Consider the following 25,841-nt stretch of genomic DNA (forward strand, 5'->3'; position numbering starts at 1 on the left):
CTTACATAAACCATGCGTACATATGCTTAATACGAAAACAGCGTCTGAAATCCATCCACTCTATTAACAGTGGACCATGGCTTATCAATCAATGTCTATTCTTAGATCCTATATAGTTCGGATGCATTGCCAAACTTATAGACATATATTTGGGACCATCATACCAAAACCTCTTTTTGTCTTTTAGAACATTAATTATATTCCATCAACAGACTAACAGGGTTATCATTTAATCATCGGTCCTTTTTTTTTTTAAACATTTTTACACCATAAACATGATAGTGAAAATTAAAATACTTCCCCTTTGTTTTAGAAGATCGTACATCTTTGAACTATATTGAGATTATTTCATTTTGCTATCTATAACGCTTTTTTGTGTGATACTCTTGGATCCTAGGCATTTGCAAGATGGATCTAATAAGCCCAGAAAAAAAGTCTCAGAAGTGGCTGAAGACTAAAGATTGGAACCACATGATCATGCCTGAATACTTTACACTCCCTGCTAGCCAATTCTTTCTGTATCCTTCCCTGTCTTCCTGCCTACCTCAAACTTGCTGAGATCCTCCAACAAGTACTCCTGGCCTATGTGGATGTCATGAACTTGTAGCCTTCTACAGCCATGGGTGTAGCTAGACTGCCTTCATGCTGTGCCAACAAACAGATCAGATTTGATAACAGCTGTAATAGCTTTAGAGAGAGGAATAAACTGTTTGGAAGTCCCAAAGCTCTACTAGGGGTGGGAAAAAGTAAAAATTTTGTTTCATTTTATTTTTGGGGAATTTCCCCCACCATGAATTTTATTTTGTCTATTTCATTTTTTTTAGTTAAAAAAATAAACATTAAAAACACAAACCCAAACACAGAAAACAATAAATACATGGGAATCCCAAGGCTTCCCATGCTCCCCACCCATCATTCCTAACCTGAAAAATGCAGGAGCCAGGATCCTCCCCCGGCCTCAGTTTACCTGGTCCTGAGAGATCCGCAGATGAGGCCTAGGTACAGGCTGAAGCCTGGGCCTTGCATAGGGTCTAGGGCAGGGGTGGGCAATTCCAGTCCTCGAGGGCCACAAACCTGTCGAGGTTTTAGGATATCCTAATGAATATGCATGACATAGATTTGCTACTGTTCTATGTAAAGCCCCTCTCTCTGTTGGGCAGTTTTTCATTTTCGTTTTATGTAAACCGGAGTGATTTGTAGTCCCTACAAGAATTTCGGTATATAAAAATTAAAAATAAATAAATAAAATAAATACAACTGAGGCAGAGTGCATGCAAATCTCTCTCATGCATATTCATTAGGGATATCCTGAAAACCAGACTGGTTTGTGGCCCTCGAGGACCGGAACTGCCCACCCCTGGTCTAGGACAAGGTTGCGGCAATCTACCTCGGCCTAGGCCTATGTAAAACCGAGGCTTTGGCCTGGGCATTGGGACCAGATCTCGGAGGTCCTCTTCGATCTTTGTAATTCAAAGGGTGGTGTCTACTCAAGGATGCGCCAGAGTTAATTAATTCAGACATATCGTCCCCAGCAGAGTATGACATGTGAAGATCAAAGAAAGAACAACTACAAAGAGGACCTCAGAGGACTGGGCCTGACCCTGGACAAAGGCCCAGGTGTCGGGTCATGGCCTCTGGGCCAGACCCCTGCCTAGAGTCTGGGTCAAGGCCCCGGCATCAGGACCCAACCTCTGGGATAGGCTTCTGTGCCAGACCTAGGCCTTAGCCGTACATCAAAATGGCACCCTCCGTAGGGGACGATGTGCCAGAGTTAATTTAATTTACTCTGGTATGTCCCCAAGCGGTTGCTATCATTTGAAGTACAAACATTGAAGAAAGAAGAACTACAAAGTGTCTGGGGCAGTGTCTAGACCAAGTCCCAGGTATCAGGCCTGGGTCTGGCCTGATACCTGGGACTTGTCCAGTCCTGCCTAGTCCAGGGCCCCAATGCCGGGGCCCTGGACTAGGCAGAGGCCCCGGCATTGGACCCAGCCTCCATGTCAGGCCTGGGTCTGAGACTACGCTCAGGCATCAGAATCCAGTATCAGGCCTGGGCCCTGGCCCAGGACTATGCCAGAGTTGCATTCAGGCATAGGCTAGGACCCCTGCTTTGGATCTCGGCCTAGTCCTAGGCCCAGCAAGCAACTTTTTTTTTTTTTTTTTAACTCTGTTTTCAAAACATAACAAGATTCTGATGAAATTTTGGTGTAATTTAATTTGTTCTATTTTGAAAACAACCTGAAACACAATAGGAAATTTCATCTCAGTTCCTATTTTCATTTCTCCTGAATGCCCATTCCCTATTGGCTAACCTACATAAGATTGGGCTAGTACAGTATTCTGGGTATTCAGACTGTAATTTATCTGGAAAGCGCAAGTTAACATTAATTTGGCATAGAGGTTTTAAGGCATTTTGACCAATAATGATATATGTTAAGCTTAATTTAAACAATGTCTAATATAATTGTAAGTTTTATGAACTTATACTGTCTCAATAAATCTCCTATACCTCACGGTATGTGTAAAGAAATCTAGTCTCTAATGAAACTGGGTTATGTCTGAGATCTAAGCATTTTCATATAATCTGTGGACCATATACCCTCACAAGCCCATTCCAAAAAAAAAAAAAAAAAATAGATTTATGAGGTCTCAAAAACTCATGTACATTATCTTCATATCTTTTATTGAACCACATTTGTTTAAACGCACAAACAGAATCCGTTAAGACCAGACAATCAAAACAATCAAGTAAAAGGAGGAATGGTCAAGTTGTATTGTATAAACTTTCAATGCTTCAAGAACAAGTTTTATTAGGTTTCAAAGATGTGTCTCAACACAAAGTTTTATAGTCCAATCAACAGGGAACCATTGATTTGGACTATAAAACTTTGTGTTGTGACATCTTTGAGACCTAATAAAACTTGTGCTTGAAGCATTGAAAGTTTGGCAATACAACTTGTGACCATTCTTCCTTTTTACTTGATCAATAAAAGATATCACAACCTGAAAATAAATTAGTTCACCATCTCAAAGTAAAGGGTTTTGCACAAAGATACTTCTGAGTGATTTAAAAATTTGCTATGGATTTCCATGCTCGGTTTTCTGATATTTCAAAATATTTCCCTTACCGTTTTTTGCTCATCTTCAGATTGATTTCCAAATTCATCACTGGATTCCTATTGTATAAACATTTAGCATTAAATTTAGTATGCACATTTTACAACAGCACTACAGTGCTAAGTGCACTGTATACTAAATTATTTTTGCAAATAAAAATATGGCAACTGACTTTCAGAGAGTACATACACATTCACAGCATTTCTTTTCTGGAAGTAGTGTTAAGTAGATCAGAAGTGCACAACCCTGGTCCTCAAAGACTACAAATAGGCCTGTTTCCAGCATGACTACATGAATATTCAGGCACATTTGCATACATTTAGCCTGAGAAGTAAGTTAACTTGCATAGTTTGATCCCCTAGAAGACCAGACTGGTTTGCAGAGAAGGACCAGAATTGTGGTTATGAGCTAGATTCATCAAAATACCAACTTGCCTTGTACTTGGGTCCTGGTTGGTTCTTTTTTATATGAATCCTAGGTTTCCCATGTATTTTTACCCATTTTTGGAATATACTATTTATAATAACCATAGCTACTACTATCCCTGGGAAAGAGAAACAGGAAATAGATCTAGTTTATGGGATCTGTTGAGTACTTGCCACTCAGATTGGCACTATCAGAGACAGTATGATGAATTCTATGGACCTTGGTCTGACCCAACATGACATTTCTTATTTTCCTATTAAAAAAAAAAAAAAAAAAAGCGCCTTCTTCCCAGTAAGCACTCCTCATGTTGTTCGTATGGTATTTTGATTCATAATGATGGGAGAGGCAAAGCAGAACAGTTTTTAAATGTTTTAAACATTAATATTGTCTAAGAAGTTAATCAAAACAACAAAAGATTTGTTGTTTTCCTATAGTATGAAGCCAATCTTTAACAAGCCAAGTCTCAAAACAGGGGATATATGTTTTCAAGCAAAACACAAGACAGCGTCCCAGCATGAACAATGCAAACAAAACATGTAGAAGAGAAGTCTTAAAAGTTATCTGTTTCTTCAACCTAAGTAAAGCACTGTCAATGTCATGTTTCAGCATTTCTGCTGTCAATTTACAAAATATGGAATAAGCAGGAACAAAGGTAAAACCAAGACTAATGCAGAAACTTGATAGGGGTGTGTGGTGGTTGGGGGGAGGAAGAGCACAAGGCGAGAAAAGTCTTTGGATAGAAGGAAAGCAGAGGGCTATAGATTAAAACAAGTTATTCCCCAATGTACATATGGTAAGAAATAAAGTGATCCATTGATTGGTCAGGAGTCATTCAGGATTTCCCTTATGCAAAGTCATACAGAACATCAAGTAATGGAGATATGAGAAATGGAAATGAAGGAGCCTCAGGAGAAAAGAGGCAGAGGTAGAATAAACCACAGGAGACTAAAGAGCAGCAACAGAGAGGGAAGGAGAACTAGGAGTGAGCAAAAAATTCAAGGGAAGAGAAAAAAAAAAACCCCAAAAACATCTCCAGACCTAGGTGTCTGCCAAAGATTCAGTCCTAATAGCGTGCATCTGCTTGCCAGCTTAACAACACTTTTCCTCAGCAACCTTCCTCCCAGACTAAAATCCTGCACTAATTGCAAGCATGGTAACTTTGCAAGCATTATTGGTGCCCAATAAGACAGAAAATGGCCGCTAAATTTGACCTGAAGTGCACCACTAAAGGAGCACTGATGCTGTTGGAAGTTATAAAGACTATCCCGTAGCAGTTTACGGTGGGCTGTATTCTCAATACAGCATCAGCTCACCTATGGCAATGTAAATCACCTCAGAGCCTAGGACCCATCGATGTTCTGCTGTCATTTGGTGGCTGCTGGATCAGTTTGGTTGGAGTTTCCTATCCAGATGGTAAGTACTAAAGGCCCTTCTTAGATGTTATGACCTTAGGGCTAATTTGCAGATTCAGACTCTTTTATATCTTGGGTTGTTATAGGCTATGCCTCCCCAGTCTCAGCCCCCAGAGGTAGAGGTAAGAAGCAGAAGTGTAAATATAATTTCTTTATTCAAATTTTATTAAATAAAAGTAGTGTGAAATGTGGTAAAAAAATACACCAAGTCAAAATGTTAAAATAATTAAAATTTTATTTTACTCCAACTAATTGATATTAAGCTGGCAAGTGAATAGATGTTATAAGGACAAATCTGTCACAATTCCATTTCAACTATAAATAGTGCTGATTACATTTTTCTTTAAAAATAATTTTAAAAAGGTCAATAAGGAGAAATTTCATCTTACCTGATAATGTCCTTTCCTTGAATCCAGTCCAACCAGTCCAGATGAATAAATTATGCCCACTGACCAGCAGAGACAGAGGCTAACAGGTTTGCTGATGTCTCCCCTTATAGGGGATTCGTACTGCCAGTATTACCTATAACAATCTAAGGGCCTTATTTTCTAAGCAGTTTTCCTAGAGACAAAGAATCTGAGAAAAGCCTTTGTAAATCAGGCCCTAAGTTAGGATTGCATAACAAACCCCAAAAACCAGAGTGTTTTCCAGAGCGCAAACAAAAGGAGAATAAAACTATGTATAAGTCTGTCACTTACAACACTGAACCATCAGCACAACAGCAGCACCTCCTCCACTGCTCAGAGAACTGAAAGGAAAAGAGGTTTGCAGTAATGGGAGGGCTCTGCACTGGTCTGGCTGGATTTGAGGAAAGGGAAATTATGGTTAAATTATTCTTATACCCAGAGCACATCCCAGTTGTGTCTCAAGTGCTTCCCCCCTCGGGCTGTATTGTCCCCAACACCCATGAGTTGCCTCCATAAAGTTGCAAAAATGGGAATAATCTTGACCCAGGACTACTGGATACAGAAGCTCAAAGAAGACAGCTGCTTCTAAGATGGCTTGTCCTGTGGTCATCAAGAGGTCAAAGGAAATTGAACACTTTTGTTCGTTCCCATGTATACATTACTGTCGCTATTTTATCATCATTAATATGACCATGAAATAGCAAATCCTGGAGAATGAGTGTTTTGCTGCAGCCAGAATCTAACCAAGGCCTAGGTAGAGGCTCCCTCCAATTCTACCTGGATTATAAAGTCCTTACATGGGACACCAACAAAATTGCAGCTTTGGAGTTGACAACTTGTGATCCCAAGCATTTTCCCACGTCATTAATATTCTTGGGCTCTGTTCCCAATCTTTGCTCCTTCTCATGTTGTTCCTCTAAATTGCCTTTGAACTCCAGGTCCTCAAGCCAAGGACATTCTTCCTTTGAATGACCTTCTGTTTTACAGAAAGCACACTCCCGTAGGGCCAGTCAGGTTTCTGCCCTACCTGGTTCATTTAAAGTCCTTGGTTTCAGGCTGTCTATAAAAAGGGAGGTTTCCTTTGTGCTTGTTCTCTGCACTAAGGGGCAGATTTTAAGAGCCCTGCTCGCCTAAATCCACCCAAATCCGGGCGGATTTAGGCGAGCAGGGCCCTGCGCGCCGGTGAGCCTATTTTACATAGGCCTACCGGCGCGCGCAGAGCCCCGGGACTCGCGTAAGTCCCGGGGTTTTCGGAGGGGGGCGTGTCGGGGGCGGGACCGAGCGCAGCGCCGTTTTGGGGGCGTGTCGGGAGTGTTTCGGGGGCGGGTCCGGGGGCGTGGCCACGCCCTCCAGACCCGCCCCCAGGTCGTGTCCCGGCACGCTAGCGGCCCGCTGGCTCGCGGGGATTTACGTCTCCCTCCGGGAGGCGTAAATCCCCCGACAAAGGTAAGGATGGGGTTTAGACAGGGCCGGACGGGTGGGTTAGGTAGGGGAAGGGAGGGGAAGGTGAGGGGAGGGCAAAAGAAAGTTCCCTCCGAGGCCGCTCCGATTTCGGAGCGGCCTTGGAGGGAACGGGGGTAGGCTGCGCGGCTCGGCGCACGCCGGCTATACGTAATTGATAGCCTTGCGCGCGCCGATCCAGGATTTTAGCGGATACGCGCGGCTCCGCGCGTATCTACTAAAATCCCGCGTACTTTTGCTGGCGCCTGATGCGCCAGCAAAAGTACGCCTATTCGCGCGGTCTGAAAATCTACCCCAATGGGCACAAAAAGAGGGTTTGCAATGCCCTATTTCTGAGTTGTTCCCACCTCTTCGAATTCACCTTTTTCCAGGTTGCAGGTCGTCGCTGCTTCGGAGTGTTATTTTAAGTATGTGTACTTCTTCCTCAGGTATTGGCTAGGTCACCAGGGTAACTTCCATAGGTTCACTTCGGCCATACTGTACCCAGACAGCATGGCTAATTCAGCTGCTTATCTACGTGAAAAAGCATACTATGTACATACAACTGGGGGGAGGAGAAGTATCCTATATATGTGAAAACCAATCCTGAAAGGCCTCATATTCAAAGCCCTTATCCACCTCTACCACAAGAGAGGGAGCAAATAGCATGTGATGAGAGGACCAGTGAGATCTGGATATGCTGACTTGAACATCCGGGACCTGTATCCAAGGATGAACCCAATGAATTGAGAGATGCACAATCTTGTTGCTTGCGAAGAGTTCTATAAAAAGGACTGGGTCTGAGACCAAACCTTCGACACACACAACCAACCCTAATGCAGATGTGACCAGAACTAGGTAACATAAGCCCCAATGCAGGCATTACCGAGAGGAGGAGAGACCAGAAAATTAAAAAAAAAAAATATATATATATATATAACCATAAACAAACATTCTTAATACATATAAATGTGATTACATATAATTTGGATGACTAACATAATTATAAATAATGAGATTATAATTGTACAAATGTAATCACAGACAAAAATGTTTAATTTATTCCCTGAAAATCCAGCATTGCATTAAAGTCTTCATATGGTCAACAACAAATCAGACGGAAAAATGTGAAAGATTAGGGTATTGCAGGTGTTCCCCTCCCTTTCCCCCCTTTGTCTTTTTTTTTTCCATTAACAAAACATACCTGTTCATCCGATCAAGTCCAGCAGCATTTATAAGGTTTTTCATATGGTTTTTTTCCCCTTTTCTCTTTCTTTTCATTTAGCTCATCTGAATCCCCTCCGCAGGGTTCCACAACATATTCACCATACCCAGATCATAGGCTTTACCAGTATTGTGTCTTATTTCTTGTCATGTATTTATCTGGTTACTTAGGGTTCCCTTCCTTCTTTCTCTCTCTCTCCTTCCCTTCCCCCCTTTTTTGTTTTTCCTTTGTTTTTCCCTGTTTTTTTGTTTTTCTGATTCACACCTGCAATACCCTAACCTCTCACATTTTTCCGTCTCTGTGACTTGTTGACCATATGAAGACTAATTTATTCCCTGAAAATCCGGCATTGCATTAAACATTTTTGTCTGTGATTACAGTTGTACAATTATAATTTCATTATTATTTATAATTATGTTAGTCATCCAATTTTTATGTAATCACATTTATATGTATTATGAATGTTTGATGTTTATGGTTATATTTTGTGTTGTTGGTATCTGTTGTTTTTATGGTTCCTCATTACAGCATTGTTTTGATCCTTTCTAGTTTTACCTCTGGGCTTTTGTCCCTCCCGACACAGCCCTTGTGGAGAAACAGTCTGTGTCGGGGGACCAAAAAATATTTCTACAAGCAACTGTTAATAAATGATGGGTATGTTGATTTAATTAATTTTCAAGTTTCAATTATTGAGTCTAAGATAAGGTCCCATGAACTTTTATAGCGCTATAATATTGACACTTCTGAGTACACCATCACGTCAAGCTGTGGCTAAATAGACCCCACACAGCTTTGCATGATTTTTGTCAATTTCAACCTGTGTCTGTCCAGGTGTTTGTGATGACAAGTTTTACAACAAAAGAATCATATCAAAATAGTAAAAATGTGTCCACTATTGGAAGCCTCTGTTTGGGATTTAAAGTTTACAAAGAAGAGTGGGTCTATGATATCTGCTTTGTGAGCAACACAGTTTGTGTGGTTTGCCAACAACCTCATCCAGACACAAGTAGTTCTATAAAAGCTGCCACTCATCCATCTGGATTTCTTGGACAGTTTTGGAACTGTAAGCTATGCTTTGTGAGAAATGTGGAAACTGCAGCAAATTGTATTGCTGGTCATATTGCAAATCCAGTTCCTGCACTGTTGAATCCAGCTCAAGCAGTTTCTGCTCCAGACCATTCCAGTCTCATCTGTTCCAGCAATATTAACTCTTTTCCTACCTACTCCAGTTTCAACAGCCCCAAGTCTTGCACTGGTGACTCCAGCTACAGCAGTTTCAGCTGCTTTACTTTGGGCTGTATCAACCCAACTATTACAGCAACTCTAAATCAGCTGGATCGCCCGTCTGACAATGCCCACTCTCCTGGATCCAGACTCTCCCTACTGAGAAAATCTGTTCTTACGTTGTCTTTGCCTGCAATGTGCGAGGCTGAGATTATTGGAGATGCACCTCTGCCCATTCCATAAGATCTATTTCCTGCGACACTTTGTGGCTCTTGGTACCTCCCTGCCGATTAATGTAAGCCACAGTCGTTGCATTGTCTGACATTATTCAGACCGATCGACCCTGCAGCCTGTTACTGTACTGTAAACATGCCAACTGGATCATCACAGCTTCCAGCTGATTGATGTTCCAGAGAGACTCTTCTGCTGTCAGCTCCTGTCAGTGAGCTCCTAACCAAGGAGGCTCACATCCATTATCAGAATTATCCAGAATAGAGGGGTTAGGGAAACTCCCTTCTGTAGATGATCAGTCTGCAGCCATCACTGCAGATGGGAGGAGACTTCCATCGACAGGTGGGGCCAAAGCGAATAGTCCTATGACAGCGGATTCCACCGAGAAAGCAGGGAGCGCTGAAGAGGACGCATGTGCATTCTTGCCTATGGTACTACTTCCGGGGTCGCCACCATGAAACAAAGTACCTGCAGACAAGACCACATGGTCCAGCACAGAGTGTTCAACAACAGCCGGAGTTGAGCTAGCAACTTCTGAATTTGAACTTCCGGCAGGACACCTTGCCCTGCTTCGTGTCGAATCGAACCCTAAGATATTCCACCGACAGAGAAAACTGAAGACTGCTCTTGGCTAGGTTCACCACCCAGCCGAGCTGCTGAAACAGGGAGTTCACCTTGTGAGTCACAAGGTGGCTCTCTTCTGGCAACTTGGCGTGAATCAGCCAGTCGCCTAATTACAAGTGTACTAGGATTCCATCCTCTCAACTCTGCCGCAACTACTACCATTACCTGGGAGTGGTGGTCAGACCAAAGGGCAGTGCCCGAAACAGAGTGGCGCCCCAGAATACAAAATGTAGAAGACATTAATGTTCTAGTCTGATAGGAATGTGAAGATACACTTTGGACAGATCCAGGGAGGTCAGAAATTTCCCCTGACTACATGGCCATAGTAACAGTGTGCAAGGTTTCCATGAGAAAGTGTTTCACCCGCAGATGATGGTTGACACCCTTGAGGTCCAGGATGGGATGAGAGGAGCCCTCCTTTGACACGATGAAATAAATGGAGTATCGCCCCATATTTTCTTTTCTTGAGACGTGGGCACTGGAACCACAGCCCTCAGATTAAGGAACCTTGTCAGTGTGCTCTCACAATGCCCACTTCTTCTGCGTGGACTGACAGAGAGACTCTATGAACATGTCCCAAGGAACACTGAGAAACTCCATCGCATATCCTTCTCGTATCACTTCCAGGATGCACTGATTCGATGTGAATTCAACACACCTCTGATAAAAGAGAGAGAGGTGTCCCCCTATCTCCTGCTCCTGGGGGTGGGTCGACAAACTTTCATTGGGAGGCTCGGGGAGATGCCAATTCCCAAGCCTGCACCCCTTCTGGGGTGTCTGGAACGAAAGGACTGAGACATACTGAAAGGTCGCTCCTCTATAGGGTCAAAAATGCCTGGATCCTTAACCGCGACTCTCACGTTAAAGGAGCACTGTCTGCTTCTTGTCCTCCAACAAACAAGGAACCGGAGATTTGCCCCACTTACTGGCCAGTTCCTCCAACTCGCTTCCAAATAAAAGTAAGCTCTTAAGGGCAATTTGGTAAGGTTAGCCTTGGAGGTCACATCGGACCAATTTCTCAACGATAACTACTATAGAAGCCATCCCCCACTGGCTGAAGTACGGATCAAATCACAGCCCGCATCTGCCAAGAAGGCAGTGGCTGGTTCCATAACTGCCCTGGAGCTTGCCCCAGAGTCATCAACCTCCTGGGAGAGAAGCAAGCAAGAGCAAGCCCCCATGGAACAACAAAAAGTGATCTGCAAGGTCATTGCCACTGCTTCACATGCTTGCTGAAGGATAGACAAACTTTTTATCATGAGCATCCTTCAAGGCTGCTCCTCCTTCCATGGGAATAGTAGTCTGCTTGGAGACTGCACACAATTGTGTATCTACCTTTGGAAAACGTAAGTGCTCTCTTACTACCAGATCCAGAGGGTACAGGCCTTTCAAAACCAGACCCTGTTTGAAATTAGCCTCTGGGGCATCCCACTCAAGATCAATCAATTCTTGAATGGCCTCCATCACAGTAAAAAAAAAAAAAAAGATACACAAAAGGCTTTACACAAGGAAACCAAAATGGGATTTCTATTTGGCTCAGACGCGGAATCTGCCCCAGGAACCCTGAGCATTTCCAAGGTCCGGGAGATCAGAGCTGGCAGTTCATCTCTATGAAAGAACCTTAGCATAGTGCTATATGGTTCTAATCCTGGGGGAATTTCATCTCTCTCAAGAGAGTCAGGATCAACACCATCATCCACGCCATCTGGATCTCTATCACGAAGTCCTGCTGCCACTCTAGGAGTAATCCGGCACTTAACAGAAGGTCCAGGAAAGGTTCCTACCTGTGCCTCTGATCTGGAGCATAGAACAGGGTTGAAGACTGCGCCAGAAGAAAATATTGCAACCCCTGAAAAGAAGTACCCAAACCAGGAGGCACCTGAGGCATACTCACTAAGCTAAAATCCCCTGCTGAGGAACCAGTTAAGGGAGATCCAAATTAAGATGCCCCACCTGAGACATCTTTACCCAGACCTACATCCAGCTGAGAACATAAGAACATAAGAAATTGCCATACTGGGTCAGACCAAGGGTCCATCAAGCCCAGCATCCTGTTTCCAACAGTGGCCAAATCAGGCTACAAGAACCTGGCAAGTACCCAAACACTAAGAAGATCCCATGCTACTGATGTCAGTAGTAGCAGAGGCCATTCCCTAACTAAACCTGATTAATAGCAGTTAACTGACTTCTCCTCCAAGAATTTATCCAAAACATTTTTTAAACCCAGCTACACTAAATGCACTAATCACATCCTCTGGCAACAAATTCCAGAGCTTAAATTGTGCATTGAGTGAAAAAGAATTTTCTCCAATTAGTTTTAAATGTGCTACTTGCTAACTTCATGGAGTGCCCCCTAGTCCTTCTATTATCCGAAAGTGTAAATAACCGATTTACATCTACCCATTCTAGACCTCTCATGATTTTAAAGACTTATCATATCCCCCCTCAGCCATCTCTTCTCCAAGTTGAACAACCCCAACCTCTTTAGCCTTTCCTCAAAGGGGAGCTGTTCCATCCCCTTTATCATTTTGGTCGTCCTTCTCTGTACCTTGTCCAGTGCAACTACATCTTTGAGATGCGGTGACCAGAACTGTACCTAGTAATCAAGGTGTGGTCTCACCATGGAGCGATACAGAGGCATTATGACATTTTCCGTTTTATTCACCATTCCCTTCCTAATAATTCCTAACATTCGATTTGCTTTTTTTTTGACTGCTGCAGCACACTGAGCTGATGATTTCAATGTATTATCCACTATGATGCCTAGATCTTTGTTCTGGGTGGTAGCTCCTAATATGGAACTTAACATTGTGTAACTCCTGCACGGGTTAATTTTCCCTATATGCAACACCTTGTACTTGTCCACATTAAATTTCATCTGCCATTTGGATGCCCAATCATCCAGTCTCGCAAGGTCCTCCTGCAATTTATTACAATCTGCTTGTGATTTAACTATTCTGAATAATTTTGTATTATCTGCAAATTTGATAACCTCACTCGACATATTCCTTTCCAGATCATTTATATATATATTGAAAAGTAAGGGTCCCAGTACACTCCACTGAGGCACTTCACTGAGAAAATTGTCCATTTAATCCTACTCTCTCTTTCCTGTCTTTTAAACAGTTCGTAATCCACAAAAGGATATCGCCACCTATCCCATGACGTTTTACTTTTCTTAGAAGCCTCTCATGAGGGGCTTTGTCAAAAACCTTCTGAAAATCCAAATACACTACATCTACTGGTTCACCTTTATCCACGTTTATTAACCCCTTCAAAAAAATGAAGGTTTCTGAGGCAAAACTTCCCTTTGGTAAATCCATGTTGATTGTGTTCCATTAAACCATGTCTTTCTATATGCTCTGTTAGTTTGATCTTTAGAATAGATTCCACTATCTTTCCCACACTGAAGTCCAGGTTTAGTGAAATCAGAGGAAGATAATTCTCCCTGAGCCTCCAAACAGCGCTGGCTCAAGTTAGTGGGCACTCCTGGTTTAGATGCCCTAATATGACAGGCAGTGCAAAGAAAAAGATGCTTAGGCTTCTTAGGTATAGGTGCAATTATGGCTGACAGTGCGCTGAGTGATGGTCAGAGGCATGCATCTGATTTTTTGGGGGGTTTTTATTTTTAATATATACTTCCAATTTAGGTGCCCAAAAATTAGGCATCCAACAATTAGGCACCCACACCTAGGCACCTAACTAGGGGTCCAAGACTTAGATGTCCCAAAGATAAGTGCTCAAAAAGCAAACATGCAGTACAACTTGTGCGCACAGGTAAGCGTACCACCTCAATGGCACCGCATAACTTGGACGCATAGACTATAATGCCCAACTGTGCGGCCAAAAACAGGGCGCACAACCGGGATGCACAGCTAGAGCACACGCCGAACCAACAATCCTGTAGAGGGCAGCCTGAGAAAGTGTGCAAAATGCCAATGCGGCCTACCACACAGTGGGAAAAAAAAAAACAACTCGGAGCAGGGCCTAGCCTAAAAAGGCTACTCAACCTGCCAGGGTACCTTGTCTCTCGACCTCCCACGGAGTGGGACAAACGTAGGAACAGTGCGCTGAGCACGGAGACTGGGAGAAGGAGGAAGCCCTAAACAACAAAAGCCTCCTACGTCTCTGTATATATATATTTTTTTTAAACTTACCAGAGCTCAGCCTTACCTGGCTGAATACAGACGGTCTCCAGCTACGGGGGGAGAGGGCTTATGCCATCACTGCCACGCTCAGCTTCCTGCACCTGCTGCCTTTCCGCTGCTTAAGTAGCTAAGTCTGCACCAGCTGAAAACCAGCTACTGGACCAAGTCACTCATCTGAGGGACCATTGAAATCATCTCAGGAATTCTCAAGTGGGAGAGGGACCATTTGGTATCACTGCAGGAGAACGGGGGATGAATTAAATTTCCTTTTATTTCTCCTTCTAAAACTTGAAGCAATCCCCAGTAGGGAGATGCACAGCCACCATCTGCTGGAGACAGAACACTGGCAGGCTGATGTCACTGCAGGGGTATATATACTGTGACGTCAGTTTGCTCCAACTCCATCTGCTGGTAGAGGTGCATAACCCACTTGTTCTCGATTCATCTGACTGGACGCTAAGAAAGGGACCTTTTTCCAAAACCAAAATTTAGACTTTGCAATTCTCATATGTTTCATTATGCATGTTTTGTTCTATCATAAGAACATTATGTGCTGTTCTATTATAAGTCCAAAAACCACCAAGCACAGCAAAGCACTCTAAATACAATTCCACACTGAAGATGAGTGCTAAGATCAAGTTGTACAGTCCCAAAGAACTCAAAACAATTTATAAGTCCAAAGGTGATATTTATTCATAGCGGCAACTCTACTGTGTATATATGAACATGCTTTAAGCAGAAGGGTCCCCCGACACGGACCCGTGTTTCGCCAGGGGCTGCATCGGGGGGGACGCACACAAGATTTAGAGCTATCAAGTTGAAGAGTATACACACGTAACAGGGAGCGCCTAGAGCTATCAAGTTGAAGAGTATACACACGTAACAGGGAGCGCCTAGAGCTATCAAATTGAAGAGTATACACACGTAACAGGGAGCTCCCTGTTACGTGTGTATACTCTTCAACTTGATAGCTCTAAATCCTGTGTGCGTCCCCCCCGATGCAGCCCCTGGCGAAACACGGGTCCGTGTCGGGGGACCCTTCTGCTTAAAGCATGTTCATATATACACAGTGGAGTTGCCGCTATGAATAAATATCACCTTTGGACTTATAAATTGTTTTGAGTTCTTTGGGACTGTACAACTTGATCTTAGCACTCATCTTCGGTGTGGAACTGTTCTATTATAAAACATAAGAATGGTCAAACTGGGTCAGACCAATGGCCTGTCTAACCCAGCATCCCATCTCAGATAGTGATCCTAGAGCCACAAGCTGAAAACCAGAGTTCATATAAATACTCCCTGTGCATCCATAAAGAGTGTGATGCCACTTGGCCTCCACCCATTTGCTAATATCAGTTTATATCCTTGTCTTCCAAAAATGCATCCAGACCCCTCTTAAACCCTATGTTGCTTGCTGTAATTACCTTTGGTTACAGCAGATTCCATAGTTTAACTTCTCACTGACTAAAGAAGTACTTTGTGTTCATCCTGAAACTGCTAGCATGCAGTTTCACTGGATGCCCCTAGTCCTAGTATTTTTGGACAGCATAAACAACCACTTCCTTCTTGATGTTTTCATGGTTTTTTTGTTTGTTTTTTTTTAAGACCTCTATAAATGTCCACCCCCACTCTTCTTTTCTCAAGCTAAAAAAGCCCTACAGTTTTCAGTTTCTCATATGAGAGTTGCACCAATCCTGTCACCATTCTGGTTGCCCTTCTCTGTACTTTTTGAGCTCCACCACATCCTTTTTGAAAAGGGGAGACCAGAAATGCATGCAGTTCTCCATGTGTAGTCAAACCAGAACTCTATATACAGTATATATGCATCACTCATTCTTTAATAGTAGTTTGATGTCATATCTACTTTCTAATATATTTTCCTCAGAGGTTGCATCTTAAATTGCTTTCTGTAAATTCTTGTGCTAGTAATAATGCTTCTATTGGAAACATGTCATATTTATGTTGCACATTTAATAAACAATTTTGAAGCATAGAGTTCAGTCCTCAGACTGAACGAAACCTATGCAGCTCCTTTTTAATGCTGTAGTTACTTTCTGCATGATAAACTGTTACTGAAATATATTGCACAGCATACCATGAATTCACACAGAAACCACAAAAAAGAGGAATAGGGCCAGTGTTCTAGTAGAAGATATATAATTTAGGCAAGCAAACAAACAGGAAGTAATAATGATTTCATGTCACTATTAAAGATTGAGCTCCACTGCGCTCAAGCCCTCCGATCGGGCCCGCTCCTCCCCTCCACCACGAGGCTGCTAACCCCTCCCCTACTGGAACACGTCAGACAAGCAACAGGATCTCTGCATTTAAATCTCTCACTCTCACACAGGCGTCGCGCGCCTAAGGAGCGCGACCAAGGAGCTTGCCCCTTGTTGCGCCCCTTAGTGTCACCCATCTTTCTTACCCCCTTTCTTCCCTTTGTAGCGGTCCCTTTTGAACATACTCACCATCCCTCGCATATACCGCCCCTCCCACAGACACCCCATACCCTTTTCCCTCCTCCCCCTTGCTCAGCGCAAATCACTGCTACCAATAATGATTTCACCACTTACACAGTTTCTAGGTCTCACCACACTAGCTATCTCTCTTTTCAATGCCCAATCTCTCCTAAAAAAAAAAAAAGCTCCAATACTCCATGATCTACTTACTGATTCCAGCCCTGATATCTGCATCATCACAGAGTCTTGGCTTAAAAGCACTGACCATGTTTTCATAAACCAGCTGCCCATGCATGCCTACATTTTTTCCATCCCAAGACCTTTAAAAAAAAAAAAAAAAAAAAAAAAAAAAAAAAAAAGGGTGGTGGCCTCCTCCTTGCCACTAAAAAACACCTCAAACAAACTACTAAACATCAGTGCCCCCCACAAATTTGAAATAGGCCTTCTTAAATCCAAGGAATTACAAATCTGCCTCATATACCGCCCCCCCCCCCCCCCCCAGCCTACTGGAACACGACCCATCCCCATTCATTGAATTTATTACTGAATCTCAATATTGACACCCCTGCTGTAATATTAGGAGACTTCAACCTCCATGTGGATGCCATCCCCTCCACCTCATCCTGTGAGATCTTCCTTAACTCCCTACTTGCCCTTGGTTTCAGACAACTTATCACCTCCCCCACACATAAAGCAGGTCATACCCTTGACCTCATCTTCATCAACTCCTGAATACACTCTCCCCACTCACCTGACAGTATCCCTGTCCCATGGTCAGACCACTCTCTTTTCAATGTACTCCTCTCCATAAAATTGCCCTCCTCTACCACCCCCAAACATTGTAACAAAATCTCCGTTTGCAAACCATGCGCCACAGAAGACCTTATCTTTGCTTTCGACAATTTTACAGACAACCTAGATCTCACCAACCCCAATGCTGCCCTTTCCTCCTGGAACAAGCTCACCACTACCATAGCCAATGAAATTTGCCCCATCATCAATAAAGAAATACACCACTTTCAGTCAGCTAAAATACCCTGGTACACCACTGATTTAAAAAAAAATCTAAAAAACGACCTCAGAAGTAAAGAAAGAACCTGGCGCAAAAACCCTACCCCTAAGCAAGCAGCCATTTACAAATCTACAAAACACGCCTACAGACTCTCTACCCTCCAAACTAAGCGCAATTATTACTCTGCAAAAATCCATAATTACCAATTCAACGCAAATGCTTTATTCTCGTATGTGGCAGAACTCACTAAATCTATCCCCCCTGCCACAGATGAACAAGGCAATAGCAAATGCGAAGAACCTGCCCTCTATTTCAAAAATAAAATATCAAACCTCCTCTTACACTTCCCTTCCAACCCCTCTCCAGCCAATCCGCTCCCCAAAAATCCCAACCTCAAATTCGAGTTTCTCGACTTAACCTCCGCCAAGGAAATCTAATTTAAAAAAAAAAAAAAAAAAAAATCAAACCTGCTACACACACTTCTGACACTATCCCCACTAAAGCGGCGACCAGAATTGTACACAGTATTTACGGTGCGGTCTCACCATGGAGCAATACAGAGGCATTATGACATTTTCCGTGTTATTCACCATTCCCTTTTTAATAATTCCCAACATTGTTTGCTTTTTTGACTGCCGCAGCACACTGAACCGACAATTTCAATGTGTTATCCACTATGACGCCTAGATCTCTTTCTTGGGTTGTAGCACCTAATATGGAACCCAACATTGTGTAATTATAGCATGGGTTATTTTTCCTATATGCATCACCTTGCACTTATCCACATTAAATTTCATCTGCCATTTGGATGCTCAATTTTCCAGTCTCACAAGGTCTTCCTGCAATTTATCACAATCTGCTTGTGATTTAACTACTCTGAACAATTTTGTATCATCTGCAAATTTGATTATCTCACTCGTCATATTTCTTTCCAGATCATTTATAAATATATTGAAAAGTAAGTGTCCCAGTACAGATCTCTGAGGCACTCCACTGTCCACTCCCTTCCACTGAGAAAATTGTCCATTTAATCCTACTCTGTTTCCTGTCTCCCAGCCAGCTTGCAATCCACGAAAGGACATCGCCACTTATCCCATGACTTTTTACCTTTCCCAGAAGCATCTCATGAGGAACCTTGTCAAACGCCTTCCGAAAATCCAAGTACACTACATCTACCGGTTCACCTCCATCCACATGTTTATCAACTCCTTCAAAAAAGTGAAGCAGACTTGTGAGGCAAGACTTGCCCTGGGTAAAGCCATGACGACTTTGTTCCATTAATCCATGTCTTTCTCTATGTTCCGTGATTTTGATGTTTAGAACACCTTCCACTATTTTTCCCGGCACTGAAGTCAGGCGTTTAAACCGGTCTGTAGTTTCCCGGATCGCCCCTGGAGCCCTTTTTAAATATTGGGGTTACATTTGCTATCCTCCAGTCTTCAGGTACAATGGATGATTTTAATGATAGGTTACAAATTTTTACTAATAGGTCTGAAATTTCATTTTTTTAGTTCCTTCAGAACTCTGGGGTGTATACCATCCGGTCCAGGTGATTTACTACTCTTCAGTTTGTCAATCAGGCCTACCACATCTTCTAGGTTCACCATGATTTGATTCAGTCCATCTGAATCATTACCCATGAAAACCTTCTCCATTACGGGTACCTCCCTAACATCCTCTTCAGTTTTCCATCAGGTACTGTTCTTTTTCTCCTCTTCCTGTTTTTCCCTCTCTTCTCTCGCCCTCTCTCTCTTCCTATCTAATCCCTCTCCCCCCACCCTGGTTTTTTGTAATTTCCTCCTTCAGTTATATTGTAAACAGGCATGATGTACCCACGAATGTAAATAAACACATAAATAAATAAATAACGAGTGGTGTATCTTTTAAAATCATAGAAGTATAATGCTCTTCATTCTTCTGGGCTTGTATGTAGTCAATATAGTATATACCCACAGTTAAACCGCAGTATTTAAATGTTTCTATCTCTATAAAGGACAAGATATAGGCAACATACTACATGCATAATTAATCTCCCTAGGATGATCACAAAAATCCTGAATCAGCTTGACTAGCTTTTCTGCAGAATGACAAAAAAATGCCATGGACTGAATCTCTAGTCAGACAATAAAGCAGCTCAGGAATTTGGCCAAAAATGAGATTTCATTGTAGCCCAAGAGATTCCATTTGTTTATAAAACAAACAAAGGTAGTTTCTTACCGCTTCATCCTTCTCTTCACTGTCAATAACACTGCCACGATCACTGTCTACTGACCCCTCTGCTTAAAGATGAAAACAAATTCAATATTTCAGGGTAGAATTGCATCCTCATATGTTAACAACCTACCAAAGAAATCATTTATATAAGGACAATAATTTATTAAAGTTTAGAAAGGTAAAGTCACCTTCACTAGAAAGATCTCCAAGACCCACGTCCTCTTGCTCCATGAAAAGCTGAGTACCAATTAAATAAGGCAAGGGTCTATCAATATAAAGGTCCTGTAAGAGAGTAAAGGAAAACACAAAAAATAACCTTCCTGGACATACAGTATAAGAATGCATAAGATACAAAAGATTTGTGAATTAAAACAAAAACTACATTTTTTTACCCTATTTTCTAGCCCTATTTTATTTATTGGGCTAGAAAAAAAATTTAAAAGGCAGAGGGAAACACTTATCTGCTGAACATTTTTCTAGCCCAATAAATTTATTTTAAACCAAATGCTATCTTTATCCTACGCAAGGCCTTGTCAAAAAGTAACTGTGGTTCGACTTTTTACCATTTGTTTTCAATGTACCTGTTTGCAAGTATTAATTTTGCAGAATAGGAGATGCAGATTTTTTTTCTCCTCATCCTACAGAATGACGAACACCATCATCGCACATTAACAATCAGAAATGCAGGCAAATAGTACTATTAGCATCTAAATAAAAGCATACTACTTTACCTTTGGCTCAAGTATTAATTCTACTCGTTCATTCGTTTCCTCCTCTTCTGAATCCGAATTTCCTGCTTTAATATCTAGTTGCTCAAATGCAGTATCCAATACTTGCAATCCATAATTCACGGCTTCTTGAATCTTAGGAATAAGTTCTGCTTCTTTTTGTTCACGCGTTTTCTCCTTCAGGATATGAACAAAATACACATTTCTAGTTAGCCTCAGTAAATGCCAATAATTTTAGAACCAACATTAATAATTTAGAGTCCCATTCAGTCCTATGCCAGGACACTATGGATGTCAAAGCAAAACTGCAGGGTAACAGTGATGGATTTAGGATTTTGCTACCCCTAGACACCGCTGTTTTATTGATGCCCTCTCCTACCTTGGACAAGGGACAATAGAGCAGAAGGTATGAGGCACAGCCTTCTTTGCTCTGCTCTATTTGCTCTAGGATAACCTCTTCCCCTCATGTTGCTGAATGACAAGATCAGGAAGCAGAACACTTCCTGCTGTGTGCTCTTACCTAATCCCCTGTCCTCCTACTCCCTATATAGGACAGGAAGGGAGGGTCTAAGACTAGGGAGTAGAACAGTTCTTCAATGTTCTGTCCCATCCACTTTCTTCTCTTGTTCTCTGGCCTGGGAGAGGAGATGCTATAGCAGAAAGTTGTTCTCTGGTGAGTGAGATTCACCACAGCTGGGAGGCAACAACTCTTCCGCTGGCCTGCTTCCCCCCCCCCCCCCCCCCCCCGGCACAGTCTTAGTGTGCTTATTGGGAAACCCAGGCCTGGTAACAGAGATCAACAGTTGTCACTTGAATTTCCACTGCCAGTCGGCAGAGTTTCTGACATCCCTGTCTGAGGTTAGGCTCTAGTCTAGGTGGATGGTTGAGACCATCCAGATCAGCTATCAGTCAGGCAAAGTATAAAAAAAAGAAATTTTATTATTCACCCCTAAGATTTATTTAAATATCTAACACAATCATTGTGGCACACTCAAAATAACTTCAACTGAAAGAAACGGAGGTGATTTAATACCAGTGGTGCAATAAGCAGGTGAGAAGGAAAACATGTAGTTCCAACTATTTAGGTAGTCCATTTTTGTAAAAGCTGACTTGTGTAACTTTGTAGCACTAAACTAGTGCATTTGTGTTAGCTGTTTTAAAATATTCATGTTCACAATTTTAAAACAAAAACAGATTTTGCATGTTTCATAATACAATGGTTAATGGATTAATAGAAAAGTTAGAAAGACCACCAAATGACTGCCAGTAAGTTAAATGGTGAGGTGAAAAAGGCTATTCAAACCGAAAAGGATATATCTTTCAAAAACTGCAAACTGGATGCAAATGAAGAAAACAGGAAACAAGTGCTAAGCATTGACAAGTTTGATGAAAAACATTAATGAAGCAGGCCAAAAGATAATTTGAAAATCTTGCCAGAGGAAAAAACCCAAATAAAATCTTTTTCCAAGTATATTCATAGCAAAAGGTCTGTGAGAGGATCAGAGTATGAGATGACCAAGGGGTAAATACATGCTCAAGGAACACAAGACCATAGCAGAAAATCTAAATTAACTCTTTGCTTCAGTCTTTACTGAGGAGGATATCAGGGAGATACCAGGGCAGACATTCTTTGAGGTAATAATTCAGAGGAACTGAAGCAAATCACAATGAACTGGATGGAAGCAATAGAGCAAACTGTCAAACTAAAGTAATAATTCACCAGGACTGGAGTGTATATACCCCAAAGTTCTAAAATAACTAGAAAATGGAATTACAACAGACCTATTACTAATCGCCTAACTTCTCATTCAATTCAATCAGCTATCGAATCTGAGGATTAGAGGGTAGCCAACCTAACACCCATTTCTTGAAAAGGATTACAGGGGGTGATCTGAGAAACCACAGACTAGTAAACGATGTTGGTACCTGGCAAAATGGTAAGAGCTATTTTAAAGAACAAAATTACTGGCTATCTGGATAGACACAAACTAATGGATCAGAACCAACATGAATTTAGTAAAGGGAAGTCTTGTATTAACCTGTTAGATTTTTTTAAAAAGGGATATAAAACACATGGACAAGAGCAAGTTGCTTGATTCTAGTGTATCTAGATTTTCATAAAGTGTTTGACAAAGTCCTTCATGAGAGGCTCATCATGGGATAGGAGGCAATGTCCTATTGTTGACAGGTAACAGTAGAACTGAATGGTCATTTTTCTCACTGAAGAAAGGTAAATAGTGGAGTGCCCCAAGGATATGTACTAGGACTGGTGCTTTTAATGTATTTATAAATGATCTGGTAAAGGGAGTGAAGAGGGAGGTTATCAGATTTGAAGATGATACACAGTATTCAAAGCAGTTAATCACAAGCTGGATGTGAGGAACAGCAAGACAACATTGTGAGACTAGGGGACTGGCATCTAAATGGCAGATGAAAAATTTAATGTAGACAAGTGCAAAGTGGTATACATAGGGAAGAATAATCCAAACTGTCATTACACAATGCTGGATTCCATATGAGCCATCACTACTCAAGAAAAGGATCTTGGAGTTTCTGTAGACAATATTTTGAAATCTTCAGTTCAGTGTGCAACAGCAGTCCAAAAAAGAAAATAGAATATTAGGTACTATAATAAAAGGAATTGTTCAGATACATGATTCAATATTATAAGCTATATGTAAAGTGTATTAAAATTCCCTTTATGGGCTAACCGTAGATGCGGTATACTGTAATTCTTGCCAGCAGGCCTAGGAATGGAAAGCCCCAGCAATCCACTGTAAGTTGAAATGCTTCGTCCGACAATATCTATTCTCCTGGATCCAGACTCTCCCTGCTGAGAAAGTCTGCTCTTACTTTGTCTTTTCCTGCAATGTGAGATGCCTTTCTACCCATTCCATAAGTTGGTCTAATTCCTGCGACTCTTGCTGGCTCTTTGGCTCCTCCCTGCCAATTGATATAAACCACTGTGGTTGCATTATCCGACCTTACTCGGACCACTTGACCCTGCAGTCTGTTGCTGAACTGCAAGCACGCCAACTGGACCACTTGGGCTTCCAGGTGATTGATGCTCAGAGAGACTCTTCTGTATTCCAGCGTCCTTATGCTGTTAGTTCCCGATAGTGAGCTCCCCAACCCTGGAAACTCACATCTATTGTATCAACCAATCCAACAATGTCAGGGAAACTCCTTCTCTCAGATGATCCTCCTGCAATCACCACTGGAGGTGAGAGCAGATTTCCATCGGCAAGTGGAGCGAACACCTAGTCCTGAGACACTTGGGTTCCAATGAAACAGCAGGGAGCACTGAAAGAGGACGCATATGTGCTCTCATCCATGGCACCACTTCCAAGGTTGCCGCCATCAGAGTACCTGCAGATAGGACTACACTGTCAGGCATATATTGTTCACCAAAAGATACACCTGCAACATGAACTTCTGAATCCGAACTTCTGGCTGGAAAACTCTCTCCTGTCTCATATCAAACCAAACACCCAGATGCTCTGATGCCTGAGATGGCTGAAGAAAGCGCTTGGCTAGGTTCACCACCCAACCAAGCTCCTGCAACAAGGAGATCAACTTATGGGTCACCATGCGGCTCTCTTCCAGAGACTTGGCTTGAATCAGCCAGTCATCCAAATACAGGTGTACTAGGATTCCATCCTCTCTCAACTCTGCCGCCGCCACCACCACCACTTCTTTGGAAAAGGTCTGAGAGCGGTGGTAAGACCAAAAGGCAGCACCCAAAACTGATAATGGTGCCCCAATGCTGTGAAAGGCAGAAAACGTTAGTGCTCCTATTGGATGGGAGTATGGAGGGAGGTCTCAGACAGATGCAGTGCGGTCAAAAATTCCCCCAATTGCACGGCCATTATCACTGAGCTCAAGGTTTCCAAGCGAAAATGAATCCCTGCAAATGACGGTTGACTCATTTCAGATCCAGGATGGGATGGAAGGACCCCTCCTTCTTGGGCACAACAAAATAAATGGAATACCACCCCATACTTTGAGATGTAGGCACTGGAACCACAGCCCTTAGACTGAGGAGCCTTGACAGTGTAGATTCACTGTCTGCTTCTTCTGTAGTAAGTGGCAAGGGAACACGATCCAAGGAGCACTGCAAAACTCCAGCGCATATTCTTCTCGTATCACCTCCAAGACCCACCTCTGATAAGAGAGGCGCGTCCCCCTATCTCTTGTTCCCGAGGGAGGGTCGGCTAGGGAGGATCCACTACCTGAGCCCGCACCTCACTTGGGCTGTCTGGGAAGAAAAGATTGAGACCTGCTGAAAGGCCAAGTTCTCTGAAAGGTCGACCATCTGTAGGGATGAAACCGCTTGGAACCCCTGAGATGACCCCTCATACCAAAGGGGCTCTGCAACTGTATCTTATCCTCTGGCAACTGAGGAACCAGAGATTTGCCCCACTTACTGGCCAATTTCTCCAACTCACTCCCAAACAAGAATGAGCCTTTAAAAGGCAATTTTGTAAGATTAGCTTTGGAGGTCACGGTCGACCAATTACGCAGCCATGATTGATGCCTGGTCACTATTACTAAAGCCAATCCTCTAGCCGAGGTATGGACCAAATCGCAGCCCACATCTGCTAAAAGGTGGCAGCGGGTTCCATAACTGCTCTGGAATTCACTCCAGAATCATCTACCTCTTGAGAGAGAAGCAGACAAGAGTGAGCTACTAGGGCACAACAGTAAGCTATCTGCAATGTCATTGCCACTGCTTCAAATGCTTGCTTAAGGATGGCCTCAATGCTATCATGCATATCCTTCAAGGCTGCTCCTCCCTCCACGGGGATAGTTGTCCGCTTAGAGACGGCACAGAAAAGTGCATCAACTTTTGGAAAACGCAGGCGCTCTCTCACCACTGGATCCAAGGGGCACAGGCCTTCTAATCTCCAACCCCCTTTGAAATATGCCTCCGAAGCATCCCATTCAAGATCAACCAATTCTTGAATGGCTTCCATAACTGGGAAAAAACAAGAGGCTTTATGCAAGGAAACCAAAATGGGATTTTTTTTCTTTGAGACTCAGACATGGAATCTGCCCCAGGCACTCACAGCATCTTCAAAGTCTGGGAATTCAGGGCCAGCAGGTCAACTCTATGAAAGAACCACAACATAATCCTATATGGTTCCAGTCATGGAGGAATTTCCTCATCTTCC

The 25,841-nt window shown here is 42.6% G+C and overlaps 1 protein-coding gene across 3 annotated transcripts in view; it reads right to left on the reverse strand.

Annotated features, from left to right (window-relative positions):
• The window catches only part of LOC115095822 (WASH complex subunit 2A-like), a 257,808-nt gene that overhangs the window by 210,669 nt on the left and 21,298 nt on the right, over positions 1–25,841 (reverse strand). For 2 of the 3 annotated variants that reach the window (XM_029610023.1, XM_029610021.1), the window contains exons 4-7: positions 20,671–20,844; positions 20,128–20,221; positions 19,943–20,004; positions 3,129–3,176 (exon numbers count right to left, since the gene is read on the reverse strand). In XM_029610023.1, coding sequence (XP_029465883.1) covers positions 3,129–3,176; positions 19,943–20,004; positions 20,128–20,221; positions 20,671–20,844 — 378 coding nt within the window. The remainder of the gene's footprint in view (positions 1–3,128; positions 3,177–19,942; positions 20,005–20,127; positions 20,222–20,670; positions 20,845–25,841) is intronic. The other variant, XM_029610022.1, reaches the window with a different exon arrangement.

Source organism: Rhinatrema bivittatum, chromosome 7, assembly GCF_901001135.1.
Source record: "Rhinatrema bivittatum chromosome 7, aRhiBiv1.1, whole genome shotgun sequence".
NCBI lineage: Eukaryota > Metazoa > Chordata > Amphibia > Gymnophiona > Rhinatrematidae > Rhinatrema > Rhinatrema bivittatum.